The sequence below is a fragment of the Podarcis melisellensis genome (assembly GCF_964234715.1).
Source record: "Podarcis melisellensis genome assembly, chromosome: 8".
NCBI lineage: Eukaryota > Metazoa > Chordata > Lepidosauria > Squamata > Lacertidae > Podarcis > Podarcis melisellensis.
This window is the reverse complement of record NC_138540.1, coordinates 87,158,062-87,184,241: the sequence shown is the minus strand read 5'-3', so window position 1 is coordinate 87,184,241 and position 26,180 is coordinate 87,158,062. Positions and strand designations below refer to the sequence as shown.

Below are 26,180 nucleotides of genomic sequence, written 5' to 3'. Positions count from 1 at the left end.
GCTCAACTGTGGGAGCGTGAGACTATCAACCTCGGGGTCTTGGGTTCGAGTCCCACGTTGGGCAAAAATATTCCTGCATTGCAGGGGGTTGGACTAGATGACCCTCCAGTTGGGTCCCTTCCAACTACGTACTGCATGCAATTCTATGAATGAGTTAGCAAGATTATAAGGAGGGGCGCGGAGCGGGGTCGGGGCAGGACATGGGCAGCCTGAGGATACGGCGGGTGCCTTCCGCCCCTCGCCTGGGAAATCCACGCGTCGGCGCTCGCGTAACGTCGGAACGGTCTTTGTACACGTGAACGGGGCGCCGCCGAGACCCCTCCCCCCCGCCGCCGCTTGCTCGCCCTCCTGCACGTGCCTCCCCGCCCGGCCCCGCCCCCGCACATGTCTCCGCGTTCTGTCCCCGCCCCGTCACGTGCCCGCGCACCGGGCTCCTCGCCTCGCACGTGGCTGGCGGAGCCTCCCGGCCGACCCGGGCTCCTGGCAAGAGCCGAGCCCATTGGCTGCCGGGGCCGCCGCTCAGAGCCGAGGGGCGGGGCTACGGCCGCCGCCGCCGCCGCTGCTGCTGCCGCGACCTTTGTGTCGGGGAAGGAAGGAAGAGCGGGCAGGAGGGCGCAGGTAAAGACCCCCCATCTCCGCCTCGGGTGCGCGGCTCCGGGGAGGGCGCGGGGGAAGGGGCGCCTTGCAGGGGGGAGGAGAACCGCCCCATTGCACAGCCCCCTCCCGGCAGCATCCTCAATGAGGGCTAGAACCGCCCCGTGTCATGGGCCATAATTAGAGGAGCTCCCCCCTTTAGGATCCTCAATGAGGGCTAGAAGCGCCCCCATGTCATGGGCCATAATTAGAGGAGCTCCCCCCTTTAGGATCCTCAATGAGGGCTAGAAGCACCCCCATGTCATGGGCCATAATTAGAGGAGCTCCCCCCTTTAGGATCCTCAATGAGGGCTAGAAGCGCCCCCATGTCATGGGCCATAATTAGAGGAGCTCCCCCCTTTAGGATCCTCAATGAGGGCTAGAAGCACCCCCATGTCATGGGCCTTGATTAGAGAGGCTCTCCCCATCATCACCCTCAATGAGGACTAGTACCCTCCCGTGTCATGGGCCATAATTTGAGATGCTACCCCCTTCAGGATCCTCAATGAGGGCTAGAAGCACCCCCATGTCATGGGCCGTAATTTGAGATGCTTCCCCACTTCAGGATCCTCAATGAGGGCTAGAACCGTTCCTGTGTCATGAGCCATAATTTGACAGGCTCCCCCCTTCAGTGAGGGCTAGAAGCACCCCCATGTCATGGGCCATGATTTGGCAGCCCCCCCCTGCAGCATCCTCAATGAGGGCTAGAACCGTCCCTGTGTCACGGGCCATGATTAGAGAGGCTCTCCCCATCATCACCCTCAATGAGGACTAGTACCCTCCCGTGTCATGGGCCATAATTTGAGATGCTACCCCCTTCAGGATCCTCAGTGAGGGCTAGAAGCACCCCCATGTCATGGGCCATAATTTTGACAGACTCCCCCCTTCAGTATCCTCAATGAGGGCTAGAACCGTCCCTGTGTCATGAGCCATAATTTGACAGGCTCCCCCCTTCAGGCTCCTCAATGAGGGCTAGAATCACCCCCATGTTGTGAGGCCTGATTTGACAGCTCACCTCCAGCATCCTCAGTGAGGGCTAGAAACACCCTGTGTCATGGAGTCTGATTAGACAGCCTCACCCCCTTCAAAGAGTGTTAGAACCACCCCATTTGACAGGGGCTGATTTAACAGGCTCCCCCTTCAAGCACCCCAGGTTGTGGGCCCTCATTTGACAGCCTCTCTCCATCCTCAGTGGGGACTAGAACCGCCCCAGCTTAAAGGTTCCGATTTGACAGCCCCTTCTTCACCGTCCTCAGCTCACTAGAGCTACAGGGTCTGGTTTGACAGCCCCCCAGCCCCACGGACTCCCTAGGGAGCCCCTTTCCTTTTCTGCTCCCAGTGTGGGGCAGAAAAGGGGGTTGCTGGCTTTGCATCGCTGATGGACAGACCATTGCCAGGGCCAGCGTCCCTCTTAGGTCTCTTGCCTCCCCCAATAGTAACAGTTTTCCAAATGACCCCCTTCAAATTCAGTTTGGGTGTAATCCTTGACGCCTCCCTTTCCATGGAGGCACAGCTTACAGAAACAGCCAAGGCGACATTTTTCCACCTGTGCCGCATCAAGCAGTTGGTCCCTTACCTTTCCTGACCTGGCCACAGTGATCCATGCGACGGTCACCTCCAGGCTTGACTACTGTAACTCGCTCTACGTGGGGCTGCCCTTGAAGCTGTCCCAGAAACTCCAGCGGGTGCAGAATGCCGCAGTGAGGCTGCTCACGGGGTCCCTGCCGTGGGAGCATATTCACCCAGTGCTTTTCCAGCTGCATTGGCTCCTGGTGGAGTACAGGGTCAGATTTAAGGTGCTGGTTTTGACCTTTAAAGCCCTTCACGGCCTAGGACCCTCGTACCTACGGGACCGCCTCTCCCGGAGGACCTTAAGGTCAATAAACAGCAACACCCTGGAGGTCCCAGGCCCTAAGGAAGTCAGATTAGCTTCAACCAGAGCCAGGGCCTTTTCAGTGATGGCTCTGCCCTGGTGGAACGCTCTGTCTCATGAGACCAGGGCCCTACAGGGTCTGATTTCTTTCCGCAGGGCCTGTAAGACAGAGTTGTTCCGCCTGGCCTTTGGCTTAGAATCAGTTTGATTCCCTTCCCCTCTTTCTTTCTCCTTTCTCCTCCTGTGAAGAGGCTGCATCCTAATGTTTTAATGTTGTATTTTAATCTTGTTTTTTAAATTGTGTTTTAAGCAACATGTTTTTATTATTGGTTGTTAGCCACCCTGAGCCCAGTCTTGGCTGAGGAGGGCGGGGTATAAATAAAAATTATGATGATGACGATGATGATTACTACCCCAGATGCCCCCACTGGCGTTCAGCTAAATGCCCCCCTTGCCCGCCCTGTGCTCTGGGAGTGGTGGTGTTCCATGAGGGTTTTTTGGAGGGTTGGGTGGGCTCTGTGGTTGTTCCTGGTTATAATCCTGGGAGACGTATCTGCTTTGTGGCTCAGGACTGGGGGAACCTCTTAAGGGAGCGGGCAGGTGAGGGCACCCATTGCGAGGACCCCTCGATGGTGGTGGGCGGAAGCAGGAATCATGGATTTTAAAAATACCCTATAAAATTGTAGAGTTGGAAGGGACGCCAAGGGGTCATCTAGCCCAACCCGCTGCAATGTAGGTGTCTCAGCTAAACGTCTGCTGTCCTTGTCCCAGGGTGGCTGTGCTTTCCTGCCTCCCTGCCTGAAACCCAGGACCCTTCCAGGTCGGGAGGAAGGAGGATGGAGCTCTGGGGCAAGCTTGTTTCCTGATGCTCCAGAGGGCAGGATCTGGACCAGTGAATTCAGATTGCGAGAAAGGCGATTCTGTCTAAACACCGAGAAGAACTTTTTGAGGGTAAGAATTGTTCCTTGCAACGTGAGGGGATATTTGAAGATGGCTCTCCTTTCTTCTCTCAGTCTCTTCTTCTCCAGGCTAAACATACCCAGCTCATTCAACCGTTCCTCATCAGGCTTGGTTTCCAGACCCTTGATCATCTTGGTTGCCCTCCTCTGCCCACATTCTACCTTGTCAACATCCTTCTTAAATTGTGCCCAGAATTGAACACAGTATTCCAGGTGTGGTCTGACCGAGGCAGAATAGACTGGGACTATTACTTCCCTTACGTGGGTGGTGCTGTGGGTTAAACCACAGAGCCTAGGACTTGCCGATCAGAAGGTCGGCGGTTCGAATCCCCGTGACGGGGTGAGCTCCCGTTGCTCGGTTCCTGCTCCTGCCCACCTAGCAGTTCGAAAGCACATCAAAGAGCAAGTAGATAAATAGGTACCCTTCCAGCGGGAAGGTAAACGGCGTTTCCGTGTGCTGCTCTGGTTCACCAGAAGTGGCTTAGTCATGCTGGCCACATGACCCGGAAGCTGTACGCCGGCTCCCTCGGCCAATAAAGCGAGATGAGCGCCACAACCCCAGAGTCGGCCACGACTGGACCTAATGGTCAGGGGTCCCTTTACCTTTATTATTTCCCTTGATCTGGACACTAGACTTCTGTTGATGCAGCCTAGAATAGCATTAGCTTCTTTTGCTGCTGCATCACACGGTTGACTCAACTTGTGGTCCACCAAGACCCCTAGATACTTTCCACATGTGCTGCTAGTAAGCCAGGTGTCCCCCATCCTATATTTGTGCTTTCCTAAGTGCAGAACCTCACTCTTGTCCCTACGGAAACTCATTTTCTAAGTTTTGGGCCCAGTTCTCCAATCTGTGAAGGTCATTTTGAATTCTCATTTTGTCTTCTGTGGCATTAGCTACCCCCCCCCCCCACGTTTGGTGTCACCTACATCCCCCCAGCTGCTTAACTACCCCTCCCCATTTTATTCATGTTGGAACCCCTGTCCTTAAGCTTTCGGAAATGAGCCTTCTGAAAGTGCAGAGTGCGTGCCTGACTACACTCATTTTCCCCTTGCTTGTGTATAATGAAACCCAAGAAAACACGATCACTTCCTTCCAAGGTTCCCAGTGCTTCCACCTTGTCGATCGGTTCCTCTATGTTGGTGAGGACCAGGTCCAAGATAGATGACCCCCTTGTTGCTGCTTCTACCTTCTGGGAAATGAAATTGTCAGCGAGGCAACGGAAGAATTCATTGGATCTTACATTCTTGGCAGAGTTTGCGCTCCAACATATATCGGGGTAGTCAAAGTCTCCTATGACTACAATATCCTTTATTTTTGAATGTTTGGTAACCTAGTTAGGCATCATCTATAGCAGACATCCACAGTAAGATCAATGTGGATTCTCTTTCCTACAGTTTTTACCCGTATATTCTCAATCTGCTTTTCATGCTCCAGGTCATAGATTTCTTCACAAATGTACACATCCTTTACATATAATGCTCCTCTTCCTCCCTTCCTGTTGATCTATTTCTTTTGAGCAGGTCATACCCCTCAGTTCCTACATTCCAGTCATTAGTCTTATCCCACCAGGTTTCAGTAATGTATATTAGGTCATATTTGCCAACCTGGAGTAAGTGATCAAATTGGTCTTGCTTGTTTCCCATACTCTGTACATTAGTATAGACACAGCTGAAATCACGAATCCTTCCTCTGCACGCTGCTGCCTCTCTCCCCCTCAGTAGGGATTCACCTGCCAGCGCCACTTGCCTCTTCCTTTTTCTGGGGAGCAGCAGGAACTGCAACCTTTGTTTGTTCTGGGGTTTGAAACTACTCTTCTTGCTCTCTTTTGGCCAAAAACCGGTGTCCGAGGTGAGGACATGGAATCAGTTTTGTAGTTCCAGAGACGCAGCAAGGCTCCAGACAGTTTTGCCTTTTTGGGTCACATTCCTCCAGGGTTGGGCGATCTTCTTTCTCCCTAAGTTACCCCACCTGCGACTCTTTTCCAGGTCAGTCCATTCCTGTCTAGTGAGAATTTCGTCATCTTGCCCGGTGCCTCGAAGTGTGAATAGGTGGCACTGAAGTCGCTGTACCTTCTCTTCCAGGAAGGCAACCACCTTGCTGCAGGTGCGGTTTTGCACGTTCTCAGGCAGGAAGACAAACATGGCACTCAAGTTGTGCATGCCACAAGCATGATTGCCCTACGTGCACCTTTAAGGCTTGGTTGCAAAAAATCAACAGGCGCCCTGTGAATATTGCTGAGCTTAGTGTCATTGACAACATGGGTCCAGACCTGTTGTATTTTGTGTCCTAGGCCTGTTTTTCATGTGTTTATGTATGTTTGGGCCTGCACCAGCCTTTGCCCACCTGCTGCCCTCCAGGCACGTTGGACTACAACTCCCATCAGCCCCAGCCAGTGCGCCAGGATGGGAATTGTAGCTTCTGCCACGGGGTGGTGTGTACCCCTTGATTCCTTTACCTTTGAATATGGGAATCTGCTCTGTGTGTATTCAGGGTGATGTGAGGTCACACCCGTGCTGCCCAGTTCACATGTGCAAGTCGACGCTTCTCTTTGCAGGCGCCCAGTTTTGGAGTGTGCATGGATCATGGCCAATCCCCGAGCACTCCCCCCCCCCCCGTCGAAATAGAAGGATCCACACTCTTCCTTAATGTGTGGGGCTGGTGGAAGCCCTGAGCTTTTCTTCCCAAATGCATAACCATTCATCAGACTGTGTCTTGTTTCCGCAGCTCTGCATGTAGGCCAGTAGCCCAGGACTGCCTCTTCCAGCCGCTTCTGCCGTGTCTGATCTCGCACTCATAACCAGGGTTGCGTCATGTGGGTCCTGTTTAGTGGAACCAGTTGAACCAGAAGACAGCTTTTGGGCAGGGGCGAGCCCCGGGCAAGCAGAAGGAGGTTGGAGAAAGTTCTGGGAACCAGACAGGCAGCTCTCACGTTGACTCCAGGACTATTTTAAATTTCCCTGCTTAGCCTGCTGCAAACAGGCAGTATCTCTGGTGCCCTCAAAGGGCTGTCAAAATGATTTCCATGCCAGATCGGTCAAGGCCCTAATTAACACCACAACTAGCTTCATGCCGCTGTAAGTTGGCTCTTTTCCCCGATGCGTACGAGGGTCCCCCACCCCAAATGCTCCAGTCCTTTTCGGCGATGCAGGGGGTTGGACTAGATGACCGCTGGGTCCCTTTCAACTCTGCAAATCTATGATTCCATGAACTCTTGGCTAGATTCTGAGTTGCCGCTTTGTGCGATCGGAATGGCCCTGCGTGGCTCTTCTCCCTTTCTCGCGGTGAGGTCTTTTGGGTGCAAGGCAACAGGTGTTTGTCGTCGGGCGGAATAAGAAGTTCGTCGCAAGAGGTTGTTGTCACCTGCTCCGTCACCAGCTCGTCACCGGGTTTGGCAGTCCTCTATCTCCAATGCCAGTTGCCATGTTTAGCAAAGACGTGGCACATTCAGGACAGATAAAAGAAAAGGAAGTCCTTACACAGTGCATAGTTAATCTGTGGAACTCCCTGCCACAGGAGGCAGCTGTGGCCCCCAGCCTAGATGGCTTTAAAAGACGATTGGACAAATTCATGGATGAGGAGAGGGCTATTGGTAGCCGCTAGCCACAATGGCTTTGCTCTGCGCTTCACGGTCAGAGGCAGTGGTCTTCTGAATCCCAGTTGCTGGAAACCACAGGAGGGGAGAGTTGCTCTTGTGGTCGGATCCTGCTTGTAGGTTTCCTCTTGGGGTATCTGTTTGGTGACTTGGCAAGTGCATGTGTGAAAGGCCTTTGTTGAGTGGAAAGCGCTCTGCTTGAGGTGCCACCATTCCTCTGCTTCAAGGAAGCTATTAAACTGGGGTATTTGATATTTAATGGGTGGCGCTGTGGGTTAAACCACAGAGCCTAGGACTTGCCGATCAGAAGGTCGGTGGTTCGAATCCCCGTGACAGGGTGAGCTCCCATTGCTCGGTCCCAGCTCCTGCCCACCTAGCAGTTCAAAAACACGTCAAAGTGCAAGTAGATAGATAGGTACCGCTCCGGCGGGAAGGTAAACGGCGTTTCCGTGCGCTGCTCTGGTTCGCCAGAAGCGGCTTAGTCATGCTGGCCACATGACCCGGAAGCTGTACGCCGGCTCCCTCGGCCAATAAAGCGAGATGAGCGCCGCAACCCCAGAGTCGGCCACGACTGGACCTCTAATGGTCAGGGGTCCCTTTACCTTTACCAATAATAATAATAAATAAATAAATAAATAAATAAATTTCTTTTATAACCCACCCTCCCCGGCCAGAGCTGGGCTCAGGACGGCTAACACCAGTAAAATTACAGTAAAAACATAATAGGGGGAAAAAACCCAATTTGAAATACAGGTTAAAATGCAATTTAAAATGCAGCCTCGTTTTAAAAGTAGCCCATAGATCAAGACCATAAGGGGAGGGAAACATAAGGGTCAGACTGAGTCCAAACCAAAGGCCAGGCGAAAGATGTCAAGTCCCGCAGGGCCCTGGTCTCTTGTGATAGAGCGTTCCCCCAAGTCGGGGCCAGTACTGAAAAGGCCCTGGCCCTAGTTGAGACCAATCTAACCACCATGCGACCTGGGACCTCCAAAATGTTGTCATTTGTGGACCTTAAGGTCCTCCGCGGGGCATACCAGGAGAGGCGGTCCCGTAGGTACGTGGGTCCTAGACCGCAATTTGCATCGCCATCACCTTTTCCTTTAGCTTACTGATCCGCATGGATGACCCAGGAGTGTTGCTCTTTGCCGTCTCCTTGGATATTTTGAATTTGCTCTTCTCTTTTTTGCAGTTCTTGTGAGATGTGGGTTCAGATCCTCCCTCTGCTGTGGTTAGGGTTTCGTGATCCCGGTCATTGCTGCATCTGTCAGCCTCGGTTTCCTTTCTGCGAATTATAGAAATGTGTCATGATGTTGCAGGAAGGAGCAAGTTCCATACAGGTTAAAGGAAAATGCTTTGCAAATGGAAATTGCTGCATGAGGGATTCATTATAATGGGCTGGGCTAGACTTTGCTTGTTTTTCCTGCGCTGCATTTTCCATCGCCCTGGATTTTGGGTTCCTGCTGAATCGCTGGCAGCGACTGGCTGCTTACTGTGCCTCTTTTGGTGCAGACTCAGAGTAGCCACACACCTGCTTAGGCTGGGGGGTTGGGTTGGGGTGGTAATGGCCCAGAGCTGACCGAGCTTAACAGAAGCTCTCGCAGGACAAAATCCTCTTTCTTGCTCCAGGAATAGTCCGGGGCGGCCAAGTGCCGTTCCCTACGTGCTTTCTCTTCTTACAAGTTGAAAGGCCAGCCCAGAAAAGTTGTCCGTGTTGTTGTGGGGTGGGAAAATACTCCGTTAAAAATGCGGCTTCAGCAATTCTGGGCACGACAACATTCACCCCATCGCTTTGCCTGGACACTGAGGTCCAGCGGCGAGGGCCTTCTGGCGGTTCCCTCGCTGTCAGAAGCCAAGTTACAGGGAACCAGGCAGAGGGCCTTCTCGGTAGTGGCACCCGCCCTGTGGAACGCCCTCCCACCAGATGTCAAAGAGACAAAAAACTACCAGACTTTTAGAAGACATCTGAAGGCCTTTAATGTTTAATAGGTTTTGTATTTTAATATTCTGTTGGAAGCTGCCCAGAGTGGCTGGGGAAACCCAGCCAGATGGGCGGAGTATAAACAACATATTATTATTATTATTATTATTATTATTATTATTATTATTATTATTATTATTGTACCTCGGGTTAAGTACTTAATTCGTTCCGGAGGTCTATTCTTAACCTGAAACTGTTCTTAACCTGAAGCACCACTTTGGCTAATGGGGCCTCCTGCTGCCGTCGCGCCACCGGAGCACAAATTCTGTTCTCATCCTGAAGCAAAGTTCTTAACCTGAAGCACTATTTCTGGGTTAGTGGAGTCTGTAACCTGAAGCGTATGTAACCTGAGGTACCACTGTATTATTATTATTATTATTATTATTATCACTGTATGGTCTGGGGGCTGCAAGCTTGGCCCGGGCTTGGCATCCCGTACCTCCAGATCACACCTTTCTGTCCCCGGAATCTGACGCGTGGCTTTGCATTTTGATTTTGCGAACCCTGGGGCTGCTTCCTGGTTTCAGACATAGGATCCAACTCCTAAGGGCTGAGGTCCCTTCGACCCCCCCCATAGAATATTTGAGCCCTCCCCCTTCCCCCAAGTTGATGGACATTCCCATTCAAATGGTGTGTGTCTTGTTAGCGATTATGCAGGGTGGGGCTTACCTGCTCCCACCCCCAATATTTTATTCAAGTTGGCACTTCTGGTTTCAGGACAGGACAGGTAAAAGGAACGGCCTCTTCAGGAGTGGGCACCAAGCTAGATGGAGGAGGCAGCAGCGATTCTGAATATCTCCTGACCTGTAGGCTCTTGTTCTCAGATCCTGGTTGCAGGTTTCCCACAGGCGTCTTGGTCAGGACGCTGGACTAGATGGGCCCCCCGGCCTGATCCAGAAGGCTCTTCTGAGTATCCTGGAGGAACTGTGCATACGCACAGTTGGCCCAGGCTTTTCTCTGGGAATTCCCAGCAGCAAGAGGGACTGGCCCCAGCAAAGGCACCTCCTTCGCTGCATACCCCCCAATCCTGTTAAAGTATGGCTGCGACAATCCAAGCAGCTTGGCTGCCTGTTTATATCTAGGCACCTTTGAATAGTGGCACCCGCAGAGGTTTTCCCAGAAGGTTTCAGAAAGTTTGCTGCTGAGACTAGACGTTTCGAAAAGCTTCACCGATTTGAACAATAGAATCCTGGAACTGTAGTGTTGGAAAAGCACCCTGAGAGTAATCTGGTCCGTGGGTAGCCAAACTAAGGCCCAATTGCCTTCTAAATCCGGCCCGCATATGGTCCGAGAATCAGCGTGTTTTTACATGAGTAGAATGTGTGCTTTTATTTAAAATGCACCTCTGGTTTATTTGTGGGGCCTGCCTGGTGTTTTGACATGAGCAGAATGTGTCCTTTTATTTAAAATGCATCTCTGGGTTATTTGGGACGTAGGAATTAGTTCATTTCCCTCCCACCCCCCGAATATAGTCCGGCCCCCCCACAAGGTCTGAGGGACAGTGGACCGGCCCCCTGCTGAAAAAGTTTGCTGAGCCCTGATCTAGTCCAACTCCTTGCAATGCAGGAATCACAGCTAAGGGACAGGGGCACAAGTGGGGTCCTCCCCGCCCCCCAGAGCAGTGTTGTGATGGGGGGAGGCCGCGGGACTCTCGTTTTTTTGTGCCAAATCTTCCTTGGCTTCCTGATGGAAGAAGTTAGGATTTTTCCGCCTGGAGGCAGGCAGTGGCTTTTCCGAGCGATAATCGAGAGTTTCACTTCCTGTTGGTGCCTCCCCACAGAATTGTCAAATTGCAGAGTTGCAAGGGCCCCCTGTGGGTCATCTAGTCCTACCCCTTGCAATGCAGGAATCTCAACTGAGGCACCCATGATGGGTGGCTACCTGATCTCTGCTTAAAAACCTCCAAGGCAGGAGAGTCTCAACATCTCTCATGAGAGTCTGTTCCGCCTAGGGAACAGCTCCTCCACAGCATCCCCCTCTTCCAGCAAGCTTGGGACTCCATCAGAAAGAAATAAAGGAAAGGATGAAGGAAAGGAGGAAGGAAAGAAGGAAGGAAGGAAGGAAGGAAGGAAGGAAGGAAGGAAGGAAGGAAGATAGCTAGATAGCTAGATAGATAGAAAGAAAGAAAGAGGAAGGAAGGAAGGAAGGAAGGAAGGAAGGAAGGAAGGAAGGAAAAGGAAGGAAGGAAGGAAGGGGAAGGAAGGAAGGAAGGAAGGAAGGAAGGAAGGGAAGGAAGGAAAAGGAAGGAAAAGGAAGGAAGGAAGGAAGGGAGGAAGGAAGGAAGGAAGAAAAAGGAAGGAAGGAAGGAAGGAAGGAAGGAAGGAAGGAAGGAAGGAAGGAAGAAAAAGGAAGGAAGGAAGGTAGGAAGGAAGGGGAAGGAAGGAAGGAAGGAAGGAAGGAAGGAAGGAAGGAAGGAAAAGGAAGGAAGGAAGGAAGGAAGGAGAAGAAGGAAGGAAGGAAGGAGAAGGAAGGAAGGAAGGAGAAGGAAGGAAGGAAGGAAGGAAGGAAGGAAAGAAAGAAAGAAAGAGGAAGGAAGGAAGCTAGCTTGTTTGGCAGTGCTTGTATTTTTTTAGAAACCCATGCTGGGTCTTCAGAACTACTTTATTTTTTTGCTCCTGGAACAACACAAAACTTGGGACCGGAAGCGAAAGCCGGAAGATGCGTCTGCCTTCCCCGTCAGGAGGGAAGGGGGACTTTTCCTTTGTCTGCCCGTGTCTCATGCCTGATCCCGATTTAGTTCTGCCTGCCTCCTGCTCCCCTCGCCTGGGTGGGAGGGAGATGTGGCAAGGGTGCGTGGGGAGAAGATGATGAATGGAGCGCTCTCTCTCTCTCCCTTCCTCCAGCTGCGCCTCGTGTGTGCGCTGCTCCATGTGACGCCGAGGCTTCTAAGCTGTGTCCATATTTAGACAGCGGAGTCTCTGCCTCCCACCCCCCCATGTGCAAGCACGCATGAGAGGGGGGGCGCCTCTCTCCCCTCCCCTCTCCCACAACTTTCCCAGGGCCGATCGGACGGCCCTGCCCCTAGACACCTCCCCGCACGTCCAGTTATGGCGGAAAGGTTATTTTCTCCCCGGCTTGGGCCACAGATGATGGAGAGAGGAAGCCTTTGAGGTAGGGGTTTCGGAAGGCAAATTCGGAAGGGTGAGTGCTGAGCAGGTATGTGGGGCTCCATCGGGAGGCTGGCGGCTTGTGGGGTTGTGATATATCGATGGTGGACCTTTGGGTACGGCTGGTGTTGTGGCCATGGCTCGTTCCGTCTTCGACATCTCATTCTCACTGCGGCTTTTGGGAATTTGTGGGTTGCAGGGGGGGTCACCCAGATGCAGCGTCGTCAGCTGGAGCCCACTGATTATTTTATTTTATTTTATATGCCAGCTTTTATTACCTCCAAGGAGCCCAAGGGGTGTCACCCATGCCTCTCCCCCACATCATTTAAACCCCACAACAACAACCCTGTGAGGTAGGCTAGGCCCACAAGGTTTCACCCAGTGAGCTTCACGCCCGAGTAGGGGGATTCGAACCCTGCTTTCCCAAGTCTTATTCCGGCGCTCTAACCATTACGCTACACTACCTTTCCCGATTTTTTCCTCCTAGAAGCTTGGAGATGCACCGAAGCTCCAGGTAGGGAGTTCTTACTGCCATTTCTTTTGTCAGACGGACAATGGGGTGGTTCTGTGCCAAGTTCCTGTGCACCTGCCTCATACATCATCCCCACAATTTAGGTGCGACCTCGTCCCTGGCGCCCCGGAATTGTGGCACAGTTCCCAGAACGCCACAGGGGCCGAGAGTATGGGAGCACACCCTTGGCTTGCGGGCAGCGGGTGAATTTTGCTTTTTAAGGTGGTGGTGGGGGTGCAAGGCAGAAGAGGCGGAACCCGTCTGGGAGGTCTGCCCCAGTGGTTTTTGACCAGGGTTTCTGCCTGCCCTCCAGGGAACAACCTGGGCGCACACACCTGCCTACACCAGCCGCCGCTTCCCTGCATTGCAAAGCGGTTGGACTAGATGATTCTTGGGGGTCCCTTCTTCCATAGCTGCCAACTTCCTCCTTTTTTAAAGGGAAATCCCCTTATTCCGAATAGGATTCCTTGCAAGAAAGGGGAAAAGTTATGGTCCCTTCCCAGCTCTGCAGTTCTGCGACACGCCTGCCGGATCCATAAAATTATAACCGTGGCACTGAGGCAGGGGTGGGGCAGAGGCTGAGCCCCACAGAGTGCAGCCTTCCTCCCTTCCCCTAAGGAAGGCGGTGGCAATGGGGGGTGGGGCGGGGACAGGGACGCATGCCTATACGCGAGGTGCGTGTGGGTCTCCGTGTACTGGGAACACGCTGTACACCATTGCGTAATCTTTGGCTCTGCTCGGAAAACGTAGTAATTGAGCCTGGCTCTCTCCTGCCCCCGCCCCCCAGTCTGGGCGGGGTGTAAACAAAAGCACATGGCTGGCCAGCTGACTGTGGCTGGCGGAGGAACCCTTGGCTGCTCCCCACTTGAGAAAAAGTCCATATCGTGGTTGAATTCTGCAGGAAAGGGGGGGGGGGAGAATAAGTGCCTTAGGACTTAGTTGTTTATCTAATAATAATAATAATGGTAATAATTTATTATTTTTCCCCGGCCCATCTGGCTGGGTTTCCCCAGCCACTCTGGGTGGCTTCCAACAAAAGATTAAAAAATACTTTTTTTTTTAGTTTTTTTATTCAAAATTAAAACAAGACATATTATCCAAAAACATATCATCCTTGTTCCCCCCCCCCCATTTTTCCTCCCAACCCCCCACCCCCCGACTTCCCTCAGTTCCAGTCTTTGGTTTCTCTGAGACTGCTGTTTTCTGCATGTTACAAAGTTGTAACTAAAAATAATAATAATAAAAAAATACATTAAAACATCAGTCATTCAAAACTTCCCTGAACAGGACTGCCTCCATCTATAAGGACTTAAGGGCAGCCTTGCTCAAAGATTTAATTCTCCCAGCTGACAGGGTACTTTATTTACTTTCCTCCGATTTATTTATTTATACATACATACCTTGCCTTTTTCCCCTGACAGGGACTCAAGGCAGCTTATGAATAAAATAAGAGGAGCTAAAAACACAGAGATAGAATAAAAATCATTAAAAAAGCCCAATTAAACATTAATGCAATTAAAGCTCTGTGTTTAATATACAAATACTGTAATATGCACATATAAAATATATGGAAGTGGCATTGCAAGGGGTTGGACTAGATGGCCCTTGGTGTCCCTTTCCAGTTCTACAATTCTTTGATTCTATGAAAATACAATTGCAAGAAATAATAATAATAATAATGCTAATACTAATTTTAATATTTATATTCTGCCCCTCTGACTGGGTTGCCCCAGCCACTCTGGGCAGCTCCCAACAAAATACCAAAAACACCCTGAAACATCAACTCTTTAATAACTTCCCTGAACAGGGCTGCCTTCAGGTGTCTTCTAAAAGCCACCTGAAAAACAGCACAGCGCCAGCGCTTTCACTCAAACCAGTCCATTCCCAAAGGCCTCTTGGAATAAAAGAGTTTTCACCTGCGGGCGGAAGAAAAAGGAGGAGGGAGCCGGTCTGACTTCTCTTGGAGCAGCCACCACCAAGAAGGCCGTATCCTGCATCCCCACCAAGGGGACCTGAGAAGGTGCGGGGGCTGAGAGAAGGGCCTCCCGCAAAGATCTCCAAACCCGGGCAAGGTTCCTATGTGGGAATAGGGTCTTTCAGGCAGCTTCGACCTAAGCGGTGTAGAACTTTGTAGGAGCTCGAAAAGTTAAATCCTTCAGGAGAGCAATTTTTTATTTGAGAGAATGCATAGTTATCTTAACTGTGCAATGCTTTCTTCTTCTTCTTGTTGTTGTTGTATCTTTGGCCACACGGATTAATTAATTAATTAGTAATAAAGTATTGGTGCAACACTGCAGGGTGGTTAGGCTGGCTGGATGTAGGCAAATTTAACGCAGGTGCCACGTAGAAGCCGTTTTGACGTGCGCTGGGGAAAGTTGTCCTACCGGCTACCAGTGCCAGGATTGCATGCAACTCGAGTCCAGCGTGAACCCTGTGATTCCTGCGTGGCAGGGGGTTGGACTAGATGACCATTGGGGTCCCCTTCCACCCCCTCCCACAGTTCTGTGACTCTATGAATTGCCATCTGTGGTGGGGAAGTGTCTTCTTCCCCTTCTTCTGATTCCTCTCTGAGATTCTCTCTATTTATTGATCGTGTTTCTATCCCATCTTTTTCTACAAGGAGCTCAAGATGGTAAAACATGGGTTTTTCTCCCCACAACAACCCTGTGAGGTAGGATAGACTGGGAGGCAGGGACAGTGGCCCAGGGTCGCCCAGTGACTTGGCTTAATTTATTTATTCTTCGTTTTATAAAGCTTATACACGGATTGACATTTTAAAAAGCAAAACAAAAAATACCTCAAACCAGTTTAAAAAAAAGGTAAAACGGTAAAAGCAAGGAAAGCAAACAACCACACATTTATGCGTACAAAAGACAAAATGCTGAAACAAATTATTTATGGTGAGTCGGATTTGAATCCTGGTCTCTAACAGGTCAAGAGTCCAGCGCTCTGACCACTATGCGGCACTGCCTCTCTTAGGTGTGCAAGGAAAACTTGTGAGCAAGATCCCTTGCGCATTCACCTGCACAAATCGCCTTCTTACAGGTGCTGAATGTGTGAACGCTTGCATGTGTTTGTGGCCGCTGGATGTTCCTGTGTTTGTGTCCTCTGAAACAAAGTTCCCTATTGTGTTAGGAACCGTCTTGCATGTGACAACCCTTTAGATATATGATAGCCACCTTCGGATCCCTGTAGGGGAGGAGACAGAGAGGAGATAGGCATCTGAAGGGCTGTCACATGGAATTTGGATCACACTTGTTTCTTGCTGCTCCGGAGGACGGGACCTGAACCGAGGGATTAAAATGCCCAGAAAGGAGATTCTGATGGAACATTAGTAAAAACTGTAAGAGCTGTTCAAGAGTGGGGCAGACTACCTTGGAAGCATGGAGGTTTTTAAGCAGAGGTTGGAGGGCTGTCTGCTGCGGATGCTTTAGCTGTGATTTCTGCATTGCGGGGGGCTGGACTAGATGCACCTCAGAGGTCCCTTCCAACTCTAGAATTCCACATGTCTATAACACGACGCGGGTGGCGCTGTGGGTTAAACCACAGAGCTGAGAACTTGCCGATCAGAAGGTCGGCGGTTCAAATCCCCGCAACGGGGTGAGCTCCCATTGCTCGGTCCCAGCTCCTGCCAACCTAGCAGTTTGAAAGCATGCCAAAGTGCAAGTAGATAAATAGGTACTGCTCCGGTGGGAAGGTAAACGGCGTTTCCGTGCGCTGCTCTGGTTCGCCAGAAGCGGCTTAGTCCTGCTGGCCACATGACCTGGAAGCTGTACACCGGCTCCCTTGGCCAGTAAAGCGAGATGAGCGCCGCAACCCCAGAGTCGGCCATGACTGGACCTAATGGTCAGGGGTCCCTTTACCTTTATAACACAAAGACAATTGTGACTTCAACAAAGAATGGGAACTTTTTACAAATTACTTAAAATGACAACACAATGATCTGGACTCCTTGGCAGGTTTTGACTAAACACTCACAAATTTATTAGTTGAATGCATGATAGATAAGGCAAGGATATGTACAATTTTATAGCATGCAGAGAACAATACTGTATGTGCAAAGAAACCAGAGAGGAGAGCTGAGGAAAGTCCGGGGTGGGGGGGGGAGAGGGAGGGAAGGGGGAAAAATAATGTAATTGATAATTTGGACTGATAATTTGTTAGGTTGAAATTGTTTAATGAAAATATTTTAAAAAGAAAAAGAAAATTTAAAATGTGCCCATGACCCCCCCACAAGGCCCAGAGGAACCCTTCATTTCACATTGCTAGCCAGGAACATTCTCCTGTGTCGATTGAAACTGTGGCACTCCCTTTTGGGCCCAGATCCTGCTTGCAGGTTTCCCAATAGGGGCATCCGATCAGCCACCGTGAGAGCAGGACGCTGGATTAGGTGGGCCGCTGGCCTGATCATCAGCCGGGCTCTTCTTATGGAGCTTCCAGGTCCAGAGGTAGTCTACCTGGACCTGTCACTTCTTGAGGTTGTTTGGCCACTGCGAGACCAGGACGCTGGGCAGGATAGGCCCTGACCCAGCAGCCAGGCTCTTCCCCATGTTCTCAGCTGCGTGCTCCCTACGCAAGCAAGACGCTTGTTTCCTCTCTCCTCCTGGGGGAGGCTGTGTGGCCAAGCCCCAGAAAGCATCCGCCCAGCTAGGTGTGAGGCTCTGGAGCAGCAGCAGCAGCAGCGGCCTCCTCCTCGTTATGTAATAGCTAGCCCTCCCCGTTTCAGTGCAGGAGGAGCAGGGCGGAGCAGCTGCTTCTAATCTGCAGCCTGCTCCCGCTTTTGGTTTTCTGCCGCCTGGCCCTTCCTTCCGCGTGTCCTCGAGCACATGGCAAGGCAAGAGGCGGAGGAGGAGGCAGACACATTGCGGGCCGTGTGCCCCGCCGCCCCCTCCCTCCCTCGCTGGCGCTGGCAAGGTGGAACTTTGCACAGACGCACATTCTCATGCATAGAGTGCTCCTGCCAAAACCAGGTTGCTGGGCTCATCCTGCAAAGGGAGTCGAGGCAGCAGCCAAATGCCTCGTGGGCCTCCTCAAGAGTCACCGTGTTGTGGAGTTGGAAGGGAGCATGAGGTTCATCTCGTGGAACCCCTGCAAGTCAGGAATATTTTGCCCAACCCACAGCCCTGAGAATGTGGCAGATAGACTGGTGACTGGGAGCGGCCACCAAGACTATATAACACCGGTCTTGAAAGACCTACACTGGCTCTCAGTATGTTTCCAAGCACAATTCAAAGTGTTGGTGCTGACCCTTAAAGCCCTAAACGGCCTCGACCCAGCATACCTGAAGGAGCGTCTCCACCCCCATCGTTCTTCCCGGACACTGAGGTGCAGCGCCGAGGGCCTTCTGGCGGTTCCCTTGCTACGAGAAGCCAAGTTACAGGGAACCAGGCAGAGGGCCTTCTTGGTGGTGGCACCCGCCCTGTGGAATGCCCTCCCACCAGATGTCAAAGAGAACAACAACTACCAGACTTTTAGAAGACATCTGAAGGCAGCCCTGTTTAGGGAAGCTTTTAATGTTTGATGCCTTACTGTATTTTAATATTGTGTTGAAAGCCGCCCAGATTGGCTGGGGAAGCCCAGCCAGATGGGCAGGGTATAAAAATTATTATTATTATTATTATTATTATTATTATTATTATTATTATTATTATTAGTTTCATGCTCTACCAATTAAATGAACCATGATTATTTACTTGCCATTTGCATGGTTCTCCTTCCCCTTGCCCTTTAAAACACCACAAAAGCGACAACCCTGCGAGGTATGTCAGGCCGAGAGCAAGTGAGCGTATGGCCGAGTTGGGGATCTGAACCCTGGTCTCGACTCCCGCCATCCTAGCCACTATGCCACACTGCTTCAATTTAGCCCTGGAGGTCACCGGGCACCACCTCCCTGCCTTTTAGGCCAGCCTACCTCGCAGGACTGTTGTGAGCGTAAAGACTGTGGTGTTTACAGGAGGGAGAACAAAGTCCAATGCATTGGGTTCCTTGGAGGAAAGAATAATGAGTAAATGCTAAGCCTGTTTTCCAGTGTAGTCCTGACGCTTATCTGAATTCTCCCCCCTCCCAGTTTCAGCCTGTTCTGGCCTGTCTGCAGGTAAGGGGAACAATGAACTCCCCCCCGCCCCTTTCGCCTCCTGCCACACTTAGCAGCAGCAGAAGCCGCTATCGATTTCTCTCTCTGACCTCTTTCTCCCATAACAGCAGAGAAGGAAGTGAGGAAGCCTGTTTCTGGAAGGCGTTCTGTGACAGCTTGCTTCTCCGTACAAAAGGAAACCTGTCAGTAGGGGGGAAATCGAGGGGAGCGAAAGGCATCCAGCACGGTCACTTCCCCCATCATGCAAATCTTCGGTGTGCAAAAGGGTTGGGCTGGATGACCCTTGGGTTCCCTCCTGACGACACCGTTCTGTGATTCGAGGAGTGTTTGGTCCTGGAAGCACATGCATGCTCCCAGCTTTAAGTGCCAAGCACTGCATTGACCTCCACCTCCTTGCAAAGTTAAACTATGGAACTCCCTGCCACAGGAGGCAGCCGTGGCCACCAGTCTAGATGACTTTAAAAGAGGATTGGACAAATTCATGGAGGAGGAGAGGGCTGTTGAAGGCTCCTAGCTAGTTATGCTTGGTGGCTTCCCATCATGGGCATCTGATTGGCCACTGTGAAAACAGGATGCTGGACTAGATGGGCCCCCTTTGGCCTGATCCAGCCTCAGAGCTCGTTTTAAGTTTTCCACACCTAGCTTCTCCTTCTTTAATAAATAAGGCTGGTTAGTGAATCTGCAGATCCCTAAAGCATGGGTAGGCAAACTAAGGCCCGGGGCCTGTATCCGGCTCAGTCGCCTTCTCAATCCGGCCCACGGACGGTCCAGGAATCAGCGTGTTTTTACATGAGTAGAATGTGTCCTTTTATTTTAAATGCACTTCTGGGTTATTTGTGGGGCATAGGAATTCGTTCATTCCCCCCCCCCAAAAAAAAATATAGTCCGACCCCCTACAAGGTCTGAGGGACCATGGACTGGCCCCCTGCTGAAAAGGTTTGCTGACCCCTGCCTTAAAGACTCCCTTGAGAGGTTGTGGCCTCTACTTCCTTGGAGGTTTCTAAGCAGAGGTTGGGTGGTCAGTCAGGGATTCATGGCAGGGGTTGGACTGAATGACCCTCGGGGTCCCTTCCAACTCGACAGTTCTACAATTGCAGGTATAACAAAGGCAGCATTTTTCCATCTCCGCCAAGCTAAGCAGTTGGCTCCTTACCTCTCTCGCCCTGACCTAGCCACTGTGATCCACGCGACGGTCACCTCCAGACTGGATTATTGTAACTCGCTCTACGTGGGGCTGCCCTTGAGACTGACCCAGAAACTCCAGCGGGTGCAGAATGCCGCAGCGAGACTCCTTACGGGGTCCTTGCCGCAGGATCACATTCACCCGGTTCTATACCAGCTGCACTGGCTCCCGGTGGAGTACAGGATCAGGTTCAAGGTGCTGGTTTTAACCTTCAAAGCCCTATATGGCCTAGGACCCTCGTACCTACGGGACCACCTCTCCTGGTATGTCCCATGGAGGACCTTACGGTCTTCAAACAAAAACATCTTGGAGATCCTGGGCCACAGGGAGGTTAGGCTGGCCTCGACCAGAGCCAGGGCTTTCTCGGCTGCGGCTCCGATCTGGTGGAACGCTCTGTCACAAGAGACTAGGGCCCTGCGGGACTTGACATCTTTCCGCAGGGCCTGCAAGATGGAGCTGTTCCACCAGGCCTTTGGCTAGGGCACAGCCTGACCCCCTCCTTTGGCAATCCTCACAGAACTCTAGCCCAATGGTTGCCATCAATTTGATTTGAATTAATTTTATAATGAAATGATTTTAGAATGTTGTACTATTTTATTGTTGTTAGCTGCCCTGAGCCCGGCTTCGGCTGGAGAGGGCGGGATATAAATAATAATAACAATAATAATAATAATAATAATAATAATAATAATAATAATTATGTTCTCCTGTTCCACTAACACCCTGCTTTTGTCTTTCTGCCCCTCAGGAAGACAGGAGAGCCTCAGCCATGCCTTCGGACAAGACCTCTCCGCTTCTGCACCCTTCTAAGCCTGGGAAGGAGAAGACCGCCCTGCCTGGGTCCCTGAAGCCAGGCAGCCCCAACTCGGAGGGCCACACGGAGCAGTCCAAACCCACGATGACGAGAGGCTCTGGCAGGAGGCCTCGCCCCCCTGCGAGCGAAGGGGAGAAGGACTCTGGATTTTCAGGTACAGACCCTCCCAGTGGCTGCCCCCTTGCTGAGTGCCGGACTGTGGGGCTGCAGTTTGAGCAGAAAAGGAGCCCCCCCCCACTTGCTGCTTTAGCTCAGGCACCCGAGAGGCCTCCTTGTCTAGCTCCTTGCAGCCCAGAGGCAGAGAGACTGGCTACTCAAGCATGGCAGCATCTTCCTTGGCCGACATTTTTTATTTATATTTTTTTTTACACCGCTCGAGAGTGAAAATACAAACAAACCTTAAAGCAGTTTACAAGAAAAGATAAAGCAGTACATGTGTAACCAAGAAAAAGTAAAAAAATTCCTTCCAGTAGCACCTTAAAGACCAACTAAGTTAGTTCTTGGTATGAGCTTTCGTGTGCATGCACACTTCTCATGCACACGAAAGCTCATACCAAGAACTAACTTAGTTGGTCTTTAAGGTGCTACTGGAAGGAATTTTGTTTTGTTTTGACTATGGCAGACCAACACGGCTACCTATCTGTAACAAGAAAAAGTAATGCAACAAAAATTTAAAACTTCAAAAAGTTAAAATAATAGTAAAAACAGATTGGAATTCTCATCTGGGTAGGCTTGCCCAAGTGAGAAGGTTTTTAGGTAAAAGGTAAAGGGACCCCTGACCATTAGGTCCAGTCATGGCCGACTCTGGGGTTGCGGCACTCATCTCGCTTTACTGGCCGAGGGAGCCAGCATCCAGCTTCTGGGTCATGTGGCCAGCAGGACTAGTCCGCTTCTGGTGAACCAGAGCAGTGCACGGAAATGCCATTTACCTTCCCACTGGAGCGGTACCTATTTATCTACTTGCACTTTGACGTGCTTTCGAACTGCTAGGTTGGCAGGAGCAGGGACTGAGCAACGGGAGCTCACCCCGTCGCGGGGATTCGAACCGCCGACCTTCTGATCGGCAAGTCCTAGGCTCTGTGGTTTAACCCACAGCGCCACCCACATCCCTGAGAAGGTTTTTAGCAGGTGCTGAAAAGTGCACCGTGAAGGCACTTGCTTGTTATCATGAGGCAGGGAGTTCCAAAGCTGCATTTGTATGTGGCTCCCACCAGCACTGAGCACGTGCAGAAAGGGGGTGGCCAGAGAGGCCCCGGAATGAATGTCATCCTGAAAATACGGTTTGGTTGCTCGATGGCCTGCTTCTACGGAGAGAAAGCTGAATAATTTGAGAGGGGATTGTTAGTTCATGTTAATATTAGCTAATATTTACTTGAGAAGGGGGCGAAGGATTTCCCTGTCATCCTGCAACACCGACCTGAGAAAGTGCCACTGTCGAGAAAAAGAGCAAGCAACTTCAGAGATTGATTTGCTGCAATTATGGGTGCTATTCATGGGTCTCCTGTGTTGCACCCTTGTGGGTCAACTAGGTTGTTGAGCAAGTTCACCCTGCAGATCACAGGTTTCCTTTCGCAGCTTGGTGCTTTGCTAAGAAGAGAGGTTCTTTCCAGTCTCAGAGGTTGGTGTAATGATATTCGTAAGGATAACCTCTGCTCACAAGAGAGTTTCATACTTAAGATGCTCCTAGATTGGCAGTCTCCTTAAATCAGAGCAATCCCACCTGGGTAAATGGAGATGAGGATGTGAACTGTCAAAAGTCTTATATTTGGCATTCCGGTCTGTCGACTCCCTTTACAGTAGTACCTCGGGTTAAGTACTTAATTTGTTCCGGAGGTCCGTTCTTAACCTGAAACTGTTCTTAACCTGACGCACCACTTTAGCTAATGGGGCCTCCTGCTGCTGCCACGCCGCCGGAGCACAATTTCTGGTCTCATCCTGAAGCAAAGTTCTTAACCTGAAGCACTATTTCTGGGTTAGTGGAGTCTGTAACCTGAAGGGCGTGTAACCTGAACCATATGTAACCTGAGGTACCACTGTATAATTTAGCACTGGATTTTATTTTTTTTATTTCTTATATTTACATCGCATCTTCCGCACCGAGGAGCCCAAGGTGGTCACATAGTTCCCCATTAAGTCCCCACAACAACAACCCTGCGAGGTGGGTTAGGCTAAGAGGCAGTGACTGGTCCAAGGCTTCATGGCTGAGTGGGGATTCGAACCCTGGTCTCTCAGGTCCTAGTCCAGCACTCTTAACCACTGCACCACACTGGTTCTCAGATACATTTCTGCCTGGTTTAGATCGGAGTAGAGGCACCCGTCTAATCTCTGGAAAAGCCGTCCTCCATTCACCCTCCTTGGGGGTTAACACAGGTGCTTCATCAGGCAGGGGTCAGGGGTTAGGGGATCCTGGGTGAGGGAATGAGGAAGGGCTGCTGCTGAGGGTTTAATGATTGTCCTACTTTTCCCTTCCTGACTGCCTTAACCCCTCCTCTCCCCCATCCCTCTTTGGCAGACGAGAGCTCGGAGCACCTGAGCGCCGTGGAGCAGACGGACGCAGAGGACCAGCCTGCCTACCCACTGCGCCAGGGGGGCGCGTTGCAGCGGGCGGCGCAGAAAGGGCACGGGGGGCTTGCGGGCGGCGCCTTCCCCGGCCTCACCCCCGTTTACATTGTCAAAAACGTTATCCTCAAACAGGTAGCCCCTTTTCGCTCCCAGGCGCGACCCACTCATCGCCGTGGTCCGCTTTGCAAAGTACAGGAGGGAAGGTCCCTGCCCCAAGGGGTGTGCAAGTCACGGGAGACCCCAGTGGATTATGGGGAGGGACGGAGTTTCATCCACCCGGTGGCCTTTTTTTCTGACTTTTCGTTCTCTGCTCTTCCTCCTCGCAGCCCCACGCAGCGTCCCCCGCCACCCAGCTCTTGGCCTGGAACGGCCAGCACCCTCTCAGGAGCACCCAGGGCTCTCCCACCCATGTTCTCTTGATCCAGCCGCCGTCGGGACCCTTGAAGCCGTTGCTTCCCGGCCAGAAGTCTACCAAGGAGGCCGCCTACCTCCCCATCCTCAGCACCTACCCCAAAATCGCTCCTCACCCGGGCTGTGACCCGCAGGCCAAGGGCATGGGAGGGTCCACCCCGGCAGGAGGCGCCAGCAAGAACAAACGCTTCTGCCTGGAGGAGGCCTGGGTGTCGTCTTCCGAAGCTGCCACCCCGAAGGGCAGCAGGGAGAAGCAGCGCAAGGAAGCGCCTGCCGCTTCCCCCGGCCAGCTCCTCGGCCCAGAGGTGCTTTCCCAGAACGCGGTGTCGTCCTCCACGGGACTGGACTCTGCTGAGAGCAGGATGATCTCCAGAGCCTCCAAAAAGCTGGGCTGCAGCAGCTCAGGCAAGCAGCGCCGCTTCCACAACACGGTGGAGGTCCTGCGGAAGTCAGGCCTGCTGGGCATCACCTTGAGGACCAAGGAGCTGATCCGGCAGAACAACAGCACCCAGTGGGAGCTGGCCGAGCTGCGAGAGCACGCCCAGCTTCTGTGCGAGGCCGTCCAGAGCAATGACTTCCGCGCCTGGGCCCGCCTCCAGGAGGCCATGGACCGCTCTGCCAGCTACTGGGCCAAAAAGGGGGCCAGATCCTCTTACGCACGCGCGTGGCAGCAGAGGCCGGCGGCCGAGCCCACAGGCCCCACCACAGAGACTGCCGGGGAGCCCCTGCCCAGCTCGCCCATGAGCCTGTCGCCCACGCCGGACACTTCAGAGCACGTGGCGCTGCCTTAGCTACTCTTCCATCATGCCCTGGGCTGAAGGGTGTTGCTCCGGAAGAAAACCTCTTCACAAGAATTTGTGTCTTGGCCACCGAACCCCCAGCTACCCCAGCCTCTTGCCGTTGGTGAGGCTGAGGAGGCCAGTATGGAAGGCCGGATTCGGCCCCTCCTGACTGGATTGCTGACCTTTCAGTGGGTTTGTTAGCTGTTGAAGCCTGCTGTGTGCTTGTGGAGGGTTCCTGAGATAATCTTTGGGCTCCGATAAAATAATCTCAGCATGGGGAATTGGGTTGGGCTGGGCTCTGCTGGCTCAGTTTAGGACTGAAATAGCAGAGGAATTGTGTTCTTAGAGGCCGACAGGGCAAGGCCTTGGGCAGCCGGCACAGAAAGGTGCATCTGCTTTTGTATCGATTCATCCCATTTGCTCTCAGCTGGGATTTCGGAGCAGCAAATGTTTTAATATTTGAAACAGCCAGCCCTGAGAGGAAGATGGAGAGAGCAATGTGGCCAAGGCCTGTCTAGGGAAGTGTTGTATTTTAACTCATGCCTCTCTGGGAAGGAGCGCTCTCTCCTGCCCACTAAGTTGCTCCTTTGCTACAAAAGGAGGCTTGACAGAATAGCCTCCCCTCACCCATTTTCTGGTTTTGGGGGAAGCGATTCAATGATGCTCAGACTGAAGGGTCTAGCGAGCGACATTCTGCCCCGTTAGGAGTTCTGCCTCACTCTAAAGCTTGTTTTGCTCCACTGCCGACAGAAGATGGTCCAATAATAATAAAGAAATGATGATGGTGATGATGATGATAATAATCTGGTGTGTTATTAACTGTAAAAGGTCACCCCACCTCTTTCCATTGCTGTTTGTGGTGAGAAAGAGTTTGCCCCTTTGGGGGCTTTCCTCTAGGTCAGGACCCTTGGAAGCCTGGCAGTCTCTCTAGTGAAATGGGACGGCGGGAGGGTAAGACGCTGGATTTCTTCCCTCTCCCTTTGTCAGTGGATGTTGCAAAGAAAACAAATGGGGGCTAGCTTTCCATTTCTGTCTTCACCTTCATTTGTTTGACGCCTAATGTGATTGAAATCAAATGCAAATAGTGTGTTGTGGATTTCTTCAGCCTCTACACCCGTCAGCTTCATTTTGGTCCGAGGAAAAACATGACTGCGTTATCAGTGCTGGATGCCTGATTTAGCAAGAAGATACCGGATCCAGTTTGCATTTCACAATTTCCAAAACAACATGTGGAAACTACGATTTTATGGCATCATAAAACCTTTTAAATGTTTGCAGTGTGGAAAGAGCTTCATTCTGAGTAGTCACCTCTCTAGACATAAAGTAACTCACACAAAGAACAAACCTTACAAATGTTTGGTGTACAGTAGAACCTCGTGTTACGGACGGGATCTGTTCCGGAGGCCCGTCCGTAACATGGAACTGACGCAAGCCGAAGTGCTGCGTCTGTGCATGCGCATGGTGCAATTCAGTGCTTCCGCGCATGCGCAAGCAGCGAAACCTGGAAGTAACCCGCTCCGGTACTTCTGGGTTGCCACAGGACGCAACACGAAAACACGTAACCTGAAGCGGACGCAGCATGAGGTATGACTGTAGTGTGAAAAGAGCTTTCGTCACAGTAGCTCCTTGACTAAGCATCAAAGAACTCACAGGGAAACATCTTAGAAGGGGTTGGAG

At 51.6% G+C, this 26,180-nt stretch overlaps 1 protein-coding gene across 6 annotated transcripts; it reads left to right on the top strand.

The window, feature by feature from the left end:
• The first annotated feature begins 536 nt into the window (after positions 1-536).
• CIPC (CLOCK interacting pacemaker) lies at positions 537-25,291 on the top strand. 6 transcript variants are annotated; one of them, XM_081922209.1, is made up of 5 exons: positions 539-618; positions 3,278-3,457; positions 20,683-20,902; positions 23,261-23,442; positions 23,637-25,291. In XM_081922209.1, the coding sequence occupies exons 3-5, from the start codon at positions 20,704-20,706 to the stop codon at positions 24,510-24,512; spliced, it is 1,257 nt and encodes a 418-aa protein (XP_081778335.1). In that variant the 5' UTR covers positions 539-618; positions 3,278-3,457; positions 20,683-20,703; the 3' UTR covers positions 24,513-25,291. The 6 variants fall into 6 exon arrangements, with proteins under 6 accessions (XP_081778331.1, XP_081778335.1, XP_081778332.1 ...); XM_081922205.1 differs by lacking the exon at positions 3,278-3,457 and having other exon boundaries at positions 537-618; XM_081922206.1 differs by lacking the exons at positions 539-618; positions 3,278-3,457 and adding an exon at positions 11,574-12,150.
• Positions 25,292-26,180: the final 889 nt, after the last annotated feature.